Source organism: Garra rufa, chromosome 2, assembly GCF_049309525.1.
Source record: "Garra rufa chromosome 2, GarRuf1.0, whole genome shotgun sequence".
In the NCBI taxonomy this organism is placed as follows: Eukaryota; Metazoa; Chordata; class Actinopteri; order Cypriniformes; family Cyprinidae; genus Garra; species Garra rufa.
In genome coordinates, this window is record NC_133362.1 from 13,857,984 (window position 1) to 13,877,372 (window position 19,389).

Here is a 19,389-nt window from a genome sequence, read left to right on the forward strand (position 1 = left end):
AAGACACCATGAAATAAAACAGTACAGCAAACGACAAGGCCAACAAACGCTCAGAAAAACATCTCAATAGGGAAGAAACAATGACTTAAGTTTCATTCAGACTTTAAAAGGACAGTTCACTCAAAAATGGAAATTACTGCAATTGATTTACTCACCCTCAAGCCATTCTAGGTGTATATGTCTTTCTTTCATTTGTTTTATTAAAAAATGTCCTGGCTCTTCCAATTTATGTTATATTTAGACAAACACAGTGCTTACGCTCAGAAGGCCTTTTTTAACACCCTAGATCTGTGTGGAGTATTTTTTTAAATGATGGATTTATGCACTTTATTTAGCTTCAAAATCTCAACAGCAATTGACTGCTATTTTAAAAGCTTGGAAAAGCCAGGATATTTTAACTCCAATTGTATTTGTCTGAAAGAAGAAAGTCATATACACCTAGGATGTCTCAAAGGTGAGCAAATCATGGGGTAATTTTCATTTTTGGGCGAACTAATAAATAGTGTTATTATAATATTACATTACAAACTAGAAATGTGACCCTACAACCAGCTGACGGGTGTACTGTTAGGACAGCACAGCTAAGGTAGTTTTACCAAAGTGGTGTATTAGCATGAGCAGTATTTCATTGCCAAAGCTGAAATCATTGAGCTGTCATCAACAACACCATCTGCTACTACATTTTTTCTCATTCAAGAAGCCATTTCACTCTGATATACATGTCACAATGGGGAAGAAAAAACAATTGCAATTTCTGTTTCATGCCAGCTTTAAATAGTGTTGATACTACTTCATCCCAAACTAGAAAAGCGACCACATCTATAACATCCGAGAATACATTTAAAGCATTAGAGATATTTCTTCTAACATAGAAATAAGAAATAAAAAGAAATGAGACAACTGTTGAAAATATCTGAAAAAATCAGACAAAGAAAGAACTGGATGAGAATTGTTCAAGATTAAATAGAAATTTCTGACAGATGGCAGACTAGTATCTTGGCCACGGAGAGTGACATTGTTGAGATCTCTTCTGAAACTCTAGATGAAACCTTGAGATCAGTAGTCCTTAGAGATGACGAATGCAAAATTCTTGATTTGTTTCCATACAGTGAGGGAAATTTTTTTTTAAACCCCTGCTGATTTTGTGCGTTTGCCCACTGACGAAGAAATGATCAGTCTATAATTTTAATGGTAGGTTTATTAGAACAGTGAGAGACTCTGACAGAATAACAACCAAAAAAATCAGGAAAAATGCATTTTAAAAAAGTTATAAATTGATTTGCATTTTAATGAGTGAAGGAAGTATTTGGATCCCCTATCAGTCAGCAAGATTTCTGGCTCCCATGTGTCTACAGGTAACAAGCAAGATTAAGAGAGTCTGAGCTGAGATCTTTAAGAGAGTGCACTTAATCTCAGCTTGTTACTTGTATAAAAGACACTTTCCCACAGAAGCAATCATTAAATCATATTCCAAACTTTCCACCATGGCCAAGAACAAAGAGCTGTCCAAGGATGTCAGGGACAAGATTGTAGACCTAAACAAAGCTGGAATGGGCTACAAGACCATCGCCAAGCAGCTTGGTGAGTAGGTGATTACTCACGAATGGAAGAAACACAAAATAACTGTCAATCTCCCTCAGTCTGGGGCTCCATGCAAGATCTCACCTCGTGGAGGTTTGTGAATGATCCTGAGAACGGTAAGGAATCAGTTCAGAACTACACAGGAGGATCTTGTCAATGAACACACGGCAGATTGGATAGTGTTGTGGTCAAATGAGACCAAAATCGAGCTCTTTGGCATTAACTCAACTCGCTGTGTTTGGAAGAGGAGGAATGCTGCCTATGACCCCAAGAACACCATCAAACATGGAGGTGGATGCTTTGAGGGTGATGGGTGAGAACCTCCTTCCCTTAAGGCACTGAAAATGGACCGTGGATGGGTATTCCAGCATTACAATGACCCAAACACATGGCCAAGGAAACAAATGAGCGGCTCAAGAAGAAGCACATTACAGTCCTGGAGTGGCCTAGCCAGTTTCCAGACCTTAATCCCATTGAAAATCTGTGGAGGGAGCTAAAGGTTCCAGTTGGCAAATGTCAGCCTTGAAACCTTAATGATTTGGAGAGGATCTGCAAAGAGGAGTGGGACAAAATCCCTCCTGAGATGTGTGCAAACCTGGTGGCCAACTAGAAGAAACATCTGACCTCCATGATTGCCAACAAGGGTTTTGCCACCAAGTACTAAGTAATGTTTTGTGAAGGGGTCAAATACTTAATAAAATGCAAATCAATTTATAACTTTTACGCATTTTTCTGGATTTTTTTTGTTGTTAATCTGTCTCTCACTGGTTTCTTACTAGTTTCTAAAAGAAACAACTAAGCTATTTTACAGATCTCATAGGTAACTTTTTCTCTCTTATGGCTTGGACAGCTGACAGGTGGCACCATGAGGACGGCACAGCAAAGGCGTTTTAAAGACAGTTTTACCAAAGCGGCGAATTAGCGTGAACAGTATTTCACTGTCAAAGCTGAAAACAAGGAGCTGTCATCAATAACCCCGGCTGCTGGCGAGGAAGAATGCATGTGCGGCAATGTGTCGCAGATTTACAGGTGCATAACATCATTGTCAGTGTGCCTCTTAAATCGGAGCTGTCATCAAAGCGGTGGGTTGTTGGATAAGTGTTGAGTGATATTCTGTTTGTGTCTAAAAGTGGTGCTAGAAGAGAAGATATTGAGCGGGGAACATGGAGGTGAAGTGAAAGAGAAAGACAGGAATGGTGTTGTGTACCTACCCCATTGCAAGGTCCGACAGAGCAGGGCTCACCAGGTTCACCCTTGAGGCCAGGGGGGCCTATCGGTCCTGGCGCTCCGCCTGCATCACCCTGCAAACACACAACGACAGCTGGCATTTAGAGGCGCTGTCACCTCAGGTTTGTCATTTGACAGGTTGAGAAGCACCGCACAAATGCACACACACTGCCTGCCTTCACACACACATACAAAACAAGAAGAGCTGGACGTAAATATCACAGACATCTGGGGCAAATGCCACCAACCTAGAAATTGCCTCACGCAGCTTCAAAGGTGAGATGACAGACTAAAAAAGCAGTCTGAACATTTGCTATACTGAACACGCTCACTTGATTAAAACGCTGTGGTGATTGAGCGATCTGTGAATATTTTGAACACATTTTTGCCTTTCTCACGATCTGAACAAAGAGCATAAATTAAACATTTGAAATTTGGAAAAAGTATTAGATGAGAAAGCAATGTGAACATGGACCACAAAGCCAGTCATAAGGGTAATTTTTTTTTAAATTGAGATTTATAATAAATATGTTTCTAATGATGTATGGTTTGTTAGGATAAGATAATACTTGGCTGAGATACAACCATTTGAAAATCTGCAATCTGAGGGTGAAAAAATCTAAAATACTGAGAAAATCACCTTTAAAGTTGTCCAAATTAAGTTCCTAGCAATATACTAATTTTACTAAAGCATATTACTAATCGAAAAATTAACTTTCAATATATTTATGGTAGGAAATTTACAAAATATCTTCATGCAACATGATCTTTACTTAATATCCTTAAATGAAAGTTTTTAATACCTGAAATAATTAATTGTAAGTTAAACTATTAAAACTAAAACAGAAATAATAAACCAATAAATACACATATAAAAAAAAGTTATATAGTTATATAGTTATATATATATATATATATATATATATATATATATATATATATATATATATATATATATATGTGACCCTGGACCACAAAACCAGTCTTAAGTAGTTTGTAGCAATAGCCAAAAATACATTGCATGGGTCAAAATTTTTGATTTTTCTTTTATGCCAAAAATCATTAGGAAATTAAGTAAAGATCATGTTCCATGAAGATGTTTTGTAAAATTCCTACTATAAATATATCAAAATGTAATTTTTGATTAGTAATATGCATTGTTAAGAACTTAATTTGGACAACTTTAAAGGTGATTTTCTCAGTATTTTGATTTTTTTGCACCCTTAGATTTCAGATTTTCAAATAGATGTATCTCGGTCAAATATTGTCCTATCCTAACAAACTATGCATCAATAGAAAGCTTATTTATTGAGCTTTCATATGATGTATAAATCTCAGTTTTGTAAAATTTTACCTTATGACTGGTTTTGTGGTCCAGGGTCACATATATACATATATATATATATATATATATATATATATTAAATGCTACAATAGTATATAAATAATTCTAAAATAACACTGATGCACATTAGTAATATTGGACTTTTCTATTGAAAACAGAAATGCTATTTTGCATAATCACTCATATTAATTATTTTTATAGATTGTCAATTAATGATGGAGAGAGTTTTAGAAATTAATTTGCAAAGTGTATGGCCATTCTTTAGTTCTTGAAATCATCTGAGAATCAATTTTTCTGTAGGCCTAGTCTTTAGAACAAAGGTAGTTCCTTGTGCTTTAGCCAGGATTTCCAGTTTCATTATACTTTCCAGTATCTCTACAGACATGTCACATTTAGACTTCCAAAGGGCCCCAATAAATAACAAACACAAGGTAGTAATTCTCTGAGATACCTCAAGTGACCCTACTATCGATCTTATCTCTGAAACTATTTCAGCATAAAGCTTTTTATCTGCTTACAGCTGGTGCAAACTGTCGAAATTTACAAGCAAAGCACAGCTCGGTGAAATCTAATGTGAACAAATATATTCTGAACATGACCTAGTGCTTCAACATATGCAGAAACAAGAAAAAATAAAATAAAAATCACATTAGCAGCAAGCAGCTCCAGTCACAGAGCACTCTTGCGTACCTTTTCTCCTTTCATTCCATCTTTTCCAGGCAGTCCTGGCTGACCGGGAGAGCCTGGAAAAAAATTTATAAAATCAGGAGAGATACACACACGCCTATCAGCTTTAGTTGTTCCCGTGTTCCCTCTTTTTCGTTTTTTTATTTGATCCCTAACATCCCCCCATCCCTGTGCTCCCATCTTTTTGGAATAAAGGCAGATGCTCGTTAGCAGAAGCAGGTGCTGAGAACAGATTGTGATGCTGATGCTGTTTCCTCCCACACGTAGAGAACTCAGATGTACCCATCCCTGCAAATTAATTTTCAGATTACCGATTGATTACTGATTGTCTGTGCAACAATTTACAGCTCTGCATCCTCGTTTTTCTCTCCTCTGTTATTTATACGTGCATTGTCTTTTTCTGTTTGGGAGTGAGCGAGGGGGGAAAACTGAAAGGATGGGGAGTGCGTGATTAAAATAAAACGAGACTTTCACATTTTCACATGGTGTTTGCCCATGTGAAACACTATGGTACTCTGAAGAATCTTTCAACTGCACAACAGGCTTTTCATGGCGTTCTTTAGAATATTAAAATGTCCTTCAAACAAAGCAACCCAAAAACTCCTCTTTGAAGCTTCCTTTATTCATAAAGGAATAGTTTACCAAAAAACAAAAAATTGTTGCATTTAATGCAATAAGCCGAAATATGTGGTAGAAAACCCATAAATGTATGTTATTTAAAAAAAAAAAAAAAACATTGTTTTATACATGTTTTGCATTTTGGGGGCGGGGGAGCGCCATTATTTTTAATGACGTCAAATGGTTTGACTTAGTGAGCTACTGGTGCTACCTGTTGCTATTTTTATCACAAGTCAGAAAATAAAATACTGATACGATGACCACAGCTACTGAAAGGCAGTGGTAATGCATATAAGCATAGGCTTAAACCAATTGCCGTACCATTGATTTTTCTCACAAGGAGTCGAAATGCCCCTGAATACCGAGTGAAATCTGCACCGAGAAACTCTTTTAGTGGCTGCGGCATCATGTTAACATCCTGCCAGGATGGCATGTAGCGTTTCTTGTCTCTGCCGTTTTTAAGCTATTCCAGAGCTGTGGTCTACAAAAAGCCTCAAAGGCATCAGGGCTAAAGTGGAGAGAACAAAGACGCGGGTCTTAGGAAGTTTTATTCGTCCACAGGTATCATCCCATTCCTTTCTTCTTATCACTAGGAAAGCAGTGAAGACTTAAATCGCTTCTCTTGTTTCCCTTAGACTGAAGATTACGATCAAAAGCCACACCATGTGACATTTTATTTTACGAGTTGTGTTGCGGTAAAAATAGCAACAGGTAGCACCAGTAGCTCACCGAGTGCAACCATTTTACGTCATAGAAATAATGGCGCCCACCATAGTCCAAAATATGTATAAAACCATGTGGAATTTTTCAATAACTTTAGTCTTTCGTGGGTTTTCCACTGCATGTTTTATTAAGATTTGTTATTAAGCCATACACGTCTTAATGTCTGTCTGTATGATTTTCAGGTCTCAAGTTGCCTCTTCACAGTATTTGATCATGGATTTTATTGTACACCTGCCAAAAAGTTACAAATTTTACCCAAGCAGCATGGGATGAGTTGAAAAACAAATGTTTCCGGCTTACCAAGTCTCCTGGAAGTCCACGGAGGCCAATGGGACCAGGTGCACCCTGCTTTCCCTGTAAGAACACAAACACATGTTAAGATCTCTTCAAAATGAGCAACGTGACCTCATTTTAGGTTAGTAACGATGTCATTAGCTGAAATCAGTTTGTGACTAACTCACAGAGTTAGCGGATGAAAACATCCTTTGAAAGTTCTTGCTTCAGGTACTCTGATTTTGCACCAGCTGTGGAGCATTTTAACTGCTTGCTATTCTGAGAGGTCCCTCTGTGCCCTTAACTAAAATGAAGGCTGCAATCAGACGGATTTTGTGACCTCGGTAGCACGCCACAACCTATTTAACCCAGCAAGAACCGAGTGCAATAAGCCACTCGTAAGAAAGCTTTTGCCACCGGGCAGTAAATCAGAAAGATCACAACAGAGGCAGAGCTGCTATCCTACTGGTCAACCATGTTGACAAGGTCCGCAATAATTCCATCATAAAGTAGAAAGACTTTAATGTTCTTTCTATCTTGGTCAAATCTTAAGATGTCAGAATGACGGGTTTACAGAGAGAGGAAGTTCATACCTCAAGTCCTGGTGGCCCTGCCAGTCCAGGCAACCCAGTATTGCCCTTTATACGAGTTAAAAAGAGAAACCAGAAAGAATAATGAGATGTTATTAAAAAAGAAAAGCAGGAGAAAATGAGTATTTCTCAGAAAATGATGGCATTTACCAGAACACTTAAAAATAATTTTTCATCATTTCATCAGAAAAGGTTAACGCTAAATGGAGCATGTACAGTGCCTTGCAAAAGTTTTCACACCCCCTTTTTTCACATTTTATGTTGCTGCCCAATGTGCCTGGATTCCGGCGAACATGTAGCTTAAAACTGAGGTTCATCAGACCAGAGAATCTTGTTTCTCTGAGTCTGAGGGTCCTTTAGGTGCTTTTATCTTCAGAGAATTGAGTCTTGTCACACTACAATAAAGCCCAGATTGGTGTTGCAGTGATGCTTGTCCTTTTGTAGGTTTCTGACCATCAGGTTCTTGGTCACCAATCTAACCAAAGCCCTTCTCCATCAATTGCTCAGTTTGGCCAGAAGGCCAACTCTAGTAAGAGTCCTGGTTGTTTCAAGATGTGTGGCTTGATGCAATCCTGTTTCTGAGCTCTACAGGCAGTTTTTTAGTTTACCTCAGGGTTTGATTTCTGCACTGATACACATTTTCACCTGTTAGACCGTTTATTAAGACGTGTGCCTTTCCAAATCATACCCATTCAATTGAATTTGCCACAGGTAACTTCCCTTGAAGTGTAGTAACATCTACAAGCAATATGAATGCTCCTAAGCTAAATTTCAACTGTCCCTGAAAAGGGTATTAATACTTATGCAATGGAATCATTTAAGTTTTTTGTTTTTAATACATTTGCAAAGATGTTAAAAACCTGTTTTTTTTTTTTGCTTTGCCATTGTGCTGTATAGAGTGTAGATTGATGTGGGGAATAAAGTAATTTAAAGCAGTTTAACATAAGGCAGAAACATAACAAAACGTGAAAAATGAATCACAGGAATGAATACTTTTGCAAGGCACTGTAACCCACTTCATTATATTATGGAAAAAGAATATGTGTGTATTATGCCAATATCTGCACAACATTTTGAGCACTTTATTTACCTGTAGACCTTTCGAGTCTTCAGAACCTTTTTCGCCCTGGTGAAAGAAGAGAAAATGCTGACTGCAATGCATGAAATCATATTTTCAAGAGTAAAACCTACCTACAATAAAACAAGAGACCAAGGTCAGAAATGTCTTTTTATGTGCTCATGCTTTCAAAATGCTTCCCTTTAAAGGTCTCTCCTTTTAAAACCTTGGTGTCTCTACTAACATCTGACAGATTAAAGAGACAGCCGGATTGAGCGTTTTGATTGACTGCCCATTGTATTGATTAAACACAGCTTTCATATTTTTCTTTTTTTTTTTTCGACAAGGCTGCCAAAACAGACTTTCAAAAACTGCTCGGCATAAGTTCAACATTTTAATGATCTTGCAATCTGTTGTGGATGCATGACAAACGATGCTAATGTGTGGCTACTAACCTGGTCTCCTTTCTCTCCTTTCTGGCCTTTCTCACCTCCTTCCCCCTCATGGATTATAAAGAGAGAACAAACAAAATAATACATAGAGGTTATTCATGGAGGAAATGTATGGTTGAGTCAATTTACTATGTATAGTATGTTATCTAAACAGCCAATGCGATTAAATCATTTCCAAATGCATTGCAAGTGTGAATCTAGGATTCCAAAATTAACTGAACACAGAAAATTTTGGGATTCAAAGTGATATAATTTTCTGTATGATAATTTTGCATCATAGATTTGCATTCAGAAAAACAGCATATTAAAAAAATGTTAAGCTAAAATATAATTTTTCACTAGTGGCCTCAGATTAAAAAAAAATATTTTAAATGGTATCTAAACTTACAGTTCCAGAAAGTCTCAGTCCATGTGCTGTCATCACCTTGAAACACCAATGAAAAAAGACAGTATTTAAAACTGATGCTAACTTATGCTTCTACCATTAGAAAACACTATCGACTGCAATTGCAGGGTACATGTGCAAAAAGGAAGTTGGTGTTGTAGTTTTGTAGTTTGCTAAGGGGAAGATCAGGTGAACATGTTCTTCTAAAATTATCATTAGAAAGACCTTATCAGTCATGATTTAATGCTTTCTCATGCTCCGCTCTTAGATCTCCATTCAGTGACCTCAACATCTCCACACAAGCATTAAACAGAAGCTTCCTCTCTCATTCTCAACCGTCTGGACGGCCTCTATGTGAGAGATTAACATTAATCCAGGGTTTATGGCATTTAAAATGGCAAGAGCCTTTTACTGCAACAAGAGGCCTGCAAATATAGACCCAAAAGTGCCTCTTCATGGCGTCACGGTCTGCCACATAGAGGTGAATTCTGAATCTGCTTTATGGCTTTCCATTTATCCATTAAACAGCAGCAGGTTTAATAGCCTGTCAATCACTGCGACGGCTTTCAGTCAGCGGTGAAGGTAACACTTTACAATAAGGTTCTTTAGTTAACATTGGTTAACCACATTAGTTAACATGAACTAATAATGAACTGCACTTATACAGCATTTATTAATCTTTGTTAATGTTAATTTCAACATTTACTAATATATTATTAAAATCTTGGTAACATTAGTTAATGCAGTGTGAACTAACATGAACAAACAATGAACAACTGTATTTTCATTAACTAAAGTTAATGAAGATTAGTAAATACAGTAACAAATGTATTGCTCATGGTTAGTTCATGTTAGTTAGTACATTAACTAATGTTTAACTAATGAACCTTATTGTAAAGTGTTACTGCGGTGAAAGACAGATTGCTTTGTTAGATGTATTCATGGATTCATCTACTCTGTTTCATGTGCTCTAAAACAGAAGTCCATGAATAAAGATGAAACAACAGGAGGCCTGACGTAACTTCAAGACAAAGTTGGTCTAAAGAATGAATTCCTGTTTTGTACATTTGTTCATTGTACTGAATAAGTGCATGTAGAATATATGAGCTCTGCTCTAAAACCTAGTGAGTCGTCTATCTTTATAAAGCCTTCATAGGGAGTTGCCTACTAATACACTACCAGTCAAAAGTTTTTGAACAGTCTGATTTTTAATGTTTTTTTTTTTAAAGAAGTCTCCGCTGCTCACCCAAGCCTGCATTTATTTCACCCAAAATACAGCAAAAGCAGTAATTTTGTGAAATATTTGTAGCATTTAAAATAACTGCTTTCTATTTGGATATATTTTAAAGTGTAATATTATTATTATTGGAGAAAGAAATTATAGAAATTAATACTTTTATTTAGCAAGGATGCTTTATACTGATCAAATGTGATGAAAACGATATTTATTATGTTACAAACAATTTCTATTTCAGATTTATGCTTCTTCAGAAATTTCTTTTTTTATCAAATAAACCTACTCAGCTGTTTTCAACATGTTTTGAACAGCAAAGCAGAATATTGCAATGGTTTCTGAAGGATCATGTGGCTGGAGTAATGATGCTAAAACTTCAGCTTTGAAATCACAGGAATGATTACATTTTAAAATATATTCATATTGAAAACAGTTTTTTTTTAAATAGTAAAAATGTTTCTAAATATTAGTGTTTTTGCTGTATTTTGGAACAAATAATTGCAGGCAAGAGACTTCTTTAAAAAAAACATTAAAAATCTGACTGTTCAAAAACTTCTGACTGACATAATACACACAATAATATACTGGGTAATACATTAAGTTTTTATATTAAATATATTAAATATTTAAACTATGTTTTATTAAATGCAGAAAACTATTGTTTTTGAAAGAAACTATTTCTAAAAAAAATAAAAATATTGTATATATAAATAATTTTAAAAATTATAATTTAATAGAACTCTATTTATTTTAATATATTTTCAAATGTAATTTATTCCTGTGATGTAAATAGCATCAGAAATAATTCTAATATTCTGTTTTTGTGCTTATGAAAGCAGTTCTTATTATTATTAACGTTGATAACATTTTGTGGAAACTAAGATATTTTGTTTAAGGATTCTTGCCACTTTTAATAAATTTACTGCATTTCTGCTAAACATTAATGTCTTAAAAAAAGAAAAGAAAAAAAGCACAACCATACATTGACATTGCTCTAGTCTGAGCTCAGAAAAAACAGCTAATTACCATTTAACAATAAGCTTGAATGTAATTAAAATCTTAAAATGGGATTTAGGTTACAGTTGTTCAAGGAACTTTTTTTTTCCTTTGGAGAGGGAAAAAAACATTAATTACACATCCTTAATTAAAACAGAACTAGCTCTAAACAACATGCTCCATTCAGAGCCGGCTACAATCAAATTACAAAGTAAAGAGGAAACCATGAGAGAATAATCAAACTCTTAAAAGGCAGTTTATATTTGAGTCACCCATCATCATAATTAGCCATTTCAGAACAGGAAAAAAAAAAGAAAGCCATCGGATTCTTTGGTGTTCCAGGCTTCATGAATCTTTGTAAATTGGTTTAAAAGGGCTGCAGTCATCTCGCTTCTCCCATTTAGCTAGAGATTCACACAGCAGGCAGCATCAATTGATTTTGTGCCCTGCTGTCAAATCGCACCTTTCCTCTCCTCCTTTTGATTTAATTGACATGGGCAATGCAGTTCCAAACTTGCAAATTTTGCGCTAAGTGCGACCAAAAAGCTTTTGGCTTCTCAGCTCTCAAAGGTTTGCTTATTAGTGACCAGTCAGCAGAGATGAAGCCGATGAACAGTGCGGCACGGATCCAGGACACTCTACACTCTCAATACGGGGGAAAATGGTGGTCGTAGTTACTGTAACTCCAACTTTGACGAACATAAAATGCAAAACGAACAAGAAACGTTGTTCTAATTTTCAAGTGTACGTGTCTTCCTAAAAGTATGAAAGTGAACTGTTAACCTCAATAATGTGTCTTTTAGAACCTACGCTGAAGTTAAATTAAATTTAGAATTCTACTAATGAAATGTGGGTAAGTTGTTCAAAAGTTTGGGATCAGTACAAAATTAACACTTCATTCAGCAATGATCAATAAAAACTGATCAACAATCACAGTAACATTTCTAAATATTGTTATTTCTATTTCAAACAAATGCTGTTATTTTGAACTGTCTTTTCATAAAAGAATCCTGGAAATATAAATAAATACACTGAGGTTCAAATGCATGCATTAGTAAGATATTTAATGTTTTTTTAAAGGAATCTCTTCTGCTCATCAAGGCTGCATTTTTTTTAATCAAAAAAAAAAAAAAAAAAAAACAGATATATTGTGAAATATTACAATTTAAAATAATGTTTTTGTATTTGAATATACTTTAAATACTATTTACTTTCAGCACCTACCACTACTCCAGTTTTCAGTGTCACATGAGCCTTCAGAAATCATTCTAATATGTGACCGTGGACCACAAAACCAGTCATAAGGTCAAATTTTACAAAACTGAGATATATACATCACATGAAAGCTCAATAAATAAGCTTTCTATTGATGTATGGTTTGTTAGGATAGGGCAATATTTAGCCGAGATACATCTATTTGAAAATCTGAAATCTAAGGGTGCAAAAAATCTAAATACTGAGAAAATCACCTTTAAAGTTGTCCAAATTAAGTTCTTAACAATGCATATTACTAATCAAAAATTACATTTTGATAGGTTTACAGTAGGCATTTTACAAAAAATCTTCATGGAACATGATCTTTACTTAATTTCCTAATGATTTTTGACATAAAAAAAAATCAATAATTTTGACTCAAACAATGTATTTTTGGCTATTGCTACAAATATACCCCAGCGACTTAAGACTGGTTTTGTGGTCCAGGGTTACATATGCCAATTTAATATCAATGTTGGAAACAGTTTTGCTTCTTAATATTTTTTTTTGGAACCTGTGATAATTTTTTCAGGATTCTTTGATGAATAAAAAGTTTAAAAGTAGCATTTATTGTAAATGGACATCTTTTCTAACAATATAAGTCATTACTATCACTTTTTATCAATTTAACACATCCTTGCTAAATCAAAGTTTTCATTTCTATCAAAAAAGAAAAAAAAAGTAATAAAAAAGATTTTTATTTTAAACAAATGCTGTTAACGTTTTATTCATAAAAGAATCCTGAAAAAGGTTTCCAAAAATATTAAGCACCACAACTGTTTTCAACATTGATAATACATCAGCATATTAGAATGATTTCTGAAGGATTATTTGACACTGAAGACTGGAGAAATAAAAAAAAACAGCTTTGCATCACAGAAATAAATTATATTTTGAAGTACGTTAAAATAGAAAACCATTATTTTAAATTGCAATAATATTACAGTTTTTTCTGTATTTTTGATCAAATAAATACAACCTTTTAAGAAAACATTTAAAATCGTACTGATATCAAACTTTCAAACAATAAATGTATATAAAGTTTGCTACCTGCAATAGATCAAATTGAGGTTTTAAATTAAAGTAGCTAAAACCTAAAGTAGTGGCCCTAAATCATTTATTGAACTTTAATCACCTCAGTGGAGTTATTCATGGCATGAAGATCGATGCATCTATCAAAGTCCTGCATGTTTCCTGTTTAAATGGATGCTGTGTAATACGCAGCTTCTCATGTGTGGTACACAGTGTAATAAATCTGAATGCGTCATGCCTCTGACTGAACCAGAATAGTACTCACAGGGCCTGGCAGTCCTCTGGGTCCTTCTTCACCCTAAAGCAATAATAATAATGAACACAAACACAAAGAAAAGTGAATCAAATGAACCGCAGAATTTACCGAGTCTGAACCTCAGTTATAGTCAAAAGGTTTTCTACACAAGATGATGATTTATTAGACCGAGCTGGTAAAAGAGTGAAGAGACCCACCTCCTCCCAGCACACAAACTAACAAATAAAACATGCATTACACACCTTTTGCCCCTTTATTCCACTGGTTCCGTCCAGGCCAGGCAAACCCTGTGGAGTGAGATGTTAGAAGAGACGAATGTATCATGAGGTAAATAAACACACAAGAATCTGATGTCTGTGATGGGATTTTTAATCGGAGCTCTAAGAACATTACATACAGGATCGCCTTTATCACCCCTCTGTCCATCCTTTCCTGCAACACCTGGGTCACCCTTCATCCCCTGAAAAACAACAATGAATAATCAGATCTGTCAGATTTACGCAAAATGATATCTCTCATGTTAAACCACTATAGAGACATCAGAGCCAGTGGCAAAAACCAGAAGATCTGGCCGAGGTAAGGATGCTTTTGGCAGGTTCATGAGAGCTGAACATCCACTAACGGCCTGGAGCTCACATCTCTGAAAACGTTAAAGCTATTTTTTTTTTTAAATAGAAAATATTTTCATTAAAATCTGCATATTTGAAGTCTAAACAAGTACATTCTCAACCAAAAAAAAAACAAAACGTAAAACTACATTCTGTGAGACTGTATTACTCATAAAATTATAATGGATTTAGATGTCCACCATGACAATCGCTGTGAGAAATGCTGCAAGCCGAGCGATACAAACGGTGAAATGGTTGGAGTTTTGTTATTACTAGAATATCGCACTCCTCTCAGCCAATTCCATACAGTTGAAGTCAAAAGTTTACATAAACCTTGCAGAATCGGCAAAATGTTAATTATTTGACCTAAATAAGAGGGATCATACAAAATGCATGTTATTTTTTATTTAGTACCGACCTGAATAAGATATTTCACATAAAAGTAATATAAACTATAAATAATAGTTGAATTTATAAAAATCACTCTGTTCAAAAGCTTACATACACTTGATTCTTAATACTGTGTTGTTACCTGAATGATCACAGCTGTGTGGTTTTTCTTTGTTGTGTTTTGTTTTTAGTGATAGTTTGTCCTGAACAGCCTGCTGTTTTTCAGAAAAGTCCTTCAGGTCCCACAAATTCTTTGGGCTTTCAACATTTTGTGTATTTGAACCCTTTCCATCAATGACTGTGTGATTTTGAGATTCATCTTTTCACACCGAGGACAACTGAGGGGCTCATTTGCAACTATTACAGAAGGTTTAAACGGTTACTGAAGCTCCAGAAGGAAAAACAATGCATTAAGAGCCGAGGGGTGAAAACTTTTGAAAGGTATGAGGATGTGTACATGTTTCTTATTTTGCCTAAATATTGTACTTTTTTTTCATTTAGCACTGCCCTTCAGCAGCTACAGAAGATACGCACATGTTCCTCAGAAGACAAAGTTTTACCTTAAAATTTACCTTAATTTTTAAATTCAAAAGTTTTCACGCTCCGGCTCTTAAAGGGATAGTTCACCCAAAAATGAAAATTTGATGTTTATCTGCTTACCCCCAATGCATCCAAGATGTAGGTGACTTAGTTTCCTCAGAAGAATACAAACGAAGATTTTTAATGAAAACCGGTGCTGTCTGCCAGCCTTATCATGGGTGTGGATGGGCACCAGACCTTTAAAAGTAAACAAAAACATGCACAGACAAATCCAAATTACACCCTGCGACTCGTGACGATACATTGATGTCTTAAGACACGAAACGATCGGTTTTTGAGAGAAACTGAACAGTATTTATATCATTTTTTACCTTTGATACACAGCCACGTCCATCTGTAATGTGCACGAGTTTGGCATTAGTCACGTCACATGAGCACGCGCTCTAGCGTAGAATACGCAAACGCCGTAAGGGGAAATCAGTGAAAAGTCCCGGATGAGTTTGCGCAAACTAATGTAGTCTTTTAGCTTTAAATCGGTTTAAACAATCAGGATAAGCGCAAGTATTTACCATTTTGAATAGCCGCTATACCCACAATCTCTGTGCTCTGTGTAAACAATGAGTGTCGTATACATGCGACAGATCGCTTTTGCTTATTCTACCACAGAGCGCGTGCTCATGTGACGTGACTGATGCCGAACGCTTACTCAGGAGAGATGGACGTGGCGTTGTAACAAAGGTAAAAAATTATATAAATACTGTTCAGTTTCTCTCAAAAACCGATCGTTTCGTGTCTTAAGACATCAATGTATCGTCACGAGTCGCAGGGTGTAATTTGGATTTGTCTGTGCATGTTTTTGTTTACTTTTAAAGGTCTGGTGCCCATCCACACCCATGATAAGGCTGGCAGACAGCACCGGTTTTCGTAAAAAATCTTCGTTTGTATTTTTCTGAGGAAACTAAGTCACCTACATCTTGGATGCATTGGGGGTAAGCAGATAAACATCAAATTTTCATTTTTGGGTGAACTATCCCTTTAATGCATTGATTTTTTTCCTTCTGAAGCATCAGTGAGCATTTGAAGCTTCTGTAATAGTTGCATAGTAGTTTATCTGTTCAGGACAAACAAGGAACTCATGAACAACTAACTTTTATTATTTTCTCTTGTGGACTGTATGTAAACATCTTTTATGTGAAATATCTTATTCAGGTCAATACTAAATAGAAACCAACATGCATTATGTATGATCCCTCTTATATTTGGTAAAATAATTAACATTTAGCATTTTTTTTTTACCTTTTTATTCCAGGAAATCACAATTCATAGCAATGACTAAACTGCAATGCCGGTAACACTCAAAATCGCATGTTATTACTTAAATCAATGGAAACAACACGCACAACAACTCTGTTTCAAACACTGAAAAAGCAATGAAGCTGTAAAAAGCATGATTCATTCATGCTGTGACGCATGCTGGGAGTCTAGCATCCAGCACTGCAGATATCACACTTATTTTCCTTTGGTGGTGTTGATTTGATGTGATGTGGCACAGCGAACAAGAATGTTTTAATGTTAAATGTCAAAGCGTTCTCTGAACTCTTATTTCATCTAACTTCCTTTACAAAATTGTGCCCATGTTTGCATACATCACACATGCTGGTGTGCCACTTAATTACAGCCACTAAAGATGAAATCATTGTTCTGTAAGTCGCCATTCAGTAGTACATCATGTCACACAGACAGGACAGGAATTTATCGGCCAATAGATGGCACTTTCTCACTGAAGATAAATTCATGTCTCACTCACTCTGTGTCCATTTTGAGACGCTGTCCTTTCTCAAGACAATGCAATCTGAGCATCTTTTATACTTGCAGGCAAGTACGCTGAACATTTAGTGTCCATATATTGCGTCTGGAATCCATTTGTGCTTTCAGATACTCCAACACACAGGGTTCACAGTTAAATGACGCAAAGATATGAAGAATTTAGAACTGAATGTTGTTTTCTTTCAAAACAAACATCATTGAGAGCTGGAGGAAGTGTTGAGGAGAGAAGGGACCATCATGACATCCCTGTGGTGATTTTAGTGGTGTCAGACTTGACTGAACGCTGTATGTACATTAAAATTCCTGAGAGGAACTCTGTGGAGAGGTAATACAATTTGCCTACTCAACCTGGAAAAGGCAATTCCCCCAAGTTGTGCAGTTTTTTCCCCTTTCTTTTCATAATATTGCTTACAAGCAACAACAGAGTGCACACAAAAGATAGCAGTGTGTTTGGTCCAATGCCAAAGCTCACAGTCTCTGTTCCTCTCTGTAATTGCCACCTCCCAAACCACCCTCTGAGTGATCAGATTGCTATCTGTTTTGATTGCATCTTGGGGACTCTGCACTATAGCAATCCAATCAGTGCAAAAAAGCATCAAAAACCTCAAGTTATATATTTGAGAAGCTGACATATGTTTTCACAGTGCTTCATAAAAAAGACAAAATGTGAAATTTCATAAATCAAAATTAATGTGTATTTTTGCTATCAACTTTCTGAATATGACTGAATTTCATGATGCAATTTTGAGAGAAATATTGAAATAACTATGTTCCCAGTGTTTAATAGCAAAGAAGAACATTTAATTAATAATTTTGTTGTTGAATTCAAATAAAAAATAAAAAAAAGTGTTTTTCTCCTTTGGAAATATCTTTGAATAAAATAAAATAATAAAATAAAATAGAACTTTTACACTGCCTGATATTTAGATTTCTGAAAAGAAACCGCTAGTTTGACCTAGAATCTAAAACAAGACCATCTTAAAGGTCTTATGTGAACACACATATGACAGTTAGTGGAAGATAGAGATTACGGTTTATGAAGTTTTAAATATGGATATTTTTCTTACACAAACGCGCCGCTTCACTTCAGAAGGCCTTTATTAACTCCCCAGAGCCATGCGGAGCAATTTCTATGATGGATGGATGCATTTTTTTGAACTTCAAAATCTCAACACCAATTCACTGCCATTATAAAGTTTGGGAGAGCCAGAATATTTTTAAATATAACTCCGATTGTATTCGTCTGAAAGAATAAAGTCACATAAAAGTAAAATTAATAAAAGTAATTTTCATTTTTGGGTGAACTATCCTTTTAATTAACTAACTAACTAACTTTTAGGATACATTTTAAAATTAATTCTAAAATAGATATAAAAAGAAGCATTTAAACTAACAAACAAAAGTTTACATACACCTTGTCAGCAAAAGAAAATAATAGTTGAATTTACAAAAATGACCCCGTTCAAAAGTTTACGTACACTTGAATCTTAATGCTGTTTTGTTACCTGAATGATTAACAGCTGTTTGTTTTTTGTTTATTGATAGTTGTTCATAAGTCCCTTGTTTGTCCTGAACAGTTAAACTGCCTGCTCTTTTTCAGAAAAATCCTTCAGGTCCCACAAATTTTGTTTTTCAGCATTTTTGTGAAACACAATGCATTAAGGGCCAGGGGTGAAAACTTTTTGAATTTGAAGATCAGGGTATTTTGTCTTCTGCGAAACATGTAAGTATCTTCTGTAGCTTCTGAAGGGCAATACTAAATGATAAAATATGGTATTTATGTAAAAGAAGAAAAACATTTTCAATCTGTTCAAAAGTTGACACCCCTGGCTCTTAATGCATCGTGTTTCCTTCTGTAGCATCAGGGAGCATTTGAACCTTCTGTAATAGTTGCATATGAGTCTCTCAGTTGTCCTCAGTGTGAAAAGATGGATCTTAAAATCCTACAGTCATTGTTGGAAAGGGTTCAAATACACAAATACTGAAAACTCAAAGAATCTGTGGGACCTGTGTGTAAAGTCTTTTATGTGAAACTAAATAAAAATAACATGCAATTTGTATGCTCCCCCTTATTTTGGAAAAATTGCAGATTCTCTAAAGTGTATGTAAACTTTTGAATGTATAAGAATATGAAGGACAATGCTATTGTTATCAGTCCTGTGGTGTGACATGCTAAATCAACCCAAAACAGCACTTTTCAGATGTAATTATAATTATTGCACATTAATTATTCATAACCTTATATTAACATTTCATTAAACATTTGTGCTTTGAACAAATACTCTGCAACTCTACAGGTTTATTTAAAATAAAC

At 35.3% G+C, this 19,389-nt stretch overlaps 1 protein-coding gene across 1 annotated transcript in view; it reads right to left on the reverse strand.

The window, feature by feature from the left end:
- Window positions 1–5,126, reverse strand: part of LOC141325861 (uncharacterized) — a 44,268-nt gene extending 39,142 nt beyond the window's left edge. Inside the window, exons 1-3 of the mRNA XM_073834589.1 lie at window positions 4,997–5,126; window positions 4,844–4,896; window positions 2,793–2,882 (exon numbers count right to left, since the gene is read on the reverse strand). Coding sequence (XP_073690690.1) covers window positions 2,793–2,882; window positions 4,844–4,896; window positions 4,997–5,126 — 273 coding nt within the window. The remainder of the gene's footprint in view (window positions 1–2,792; window positions 2,883–4,843; window positions 4,897–4,996) is intronic.
- Between the last annotated feature and the right edge of the window lie 14,263 nt (window positions 5,127–19,389).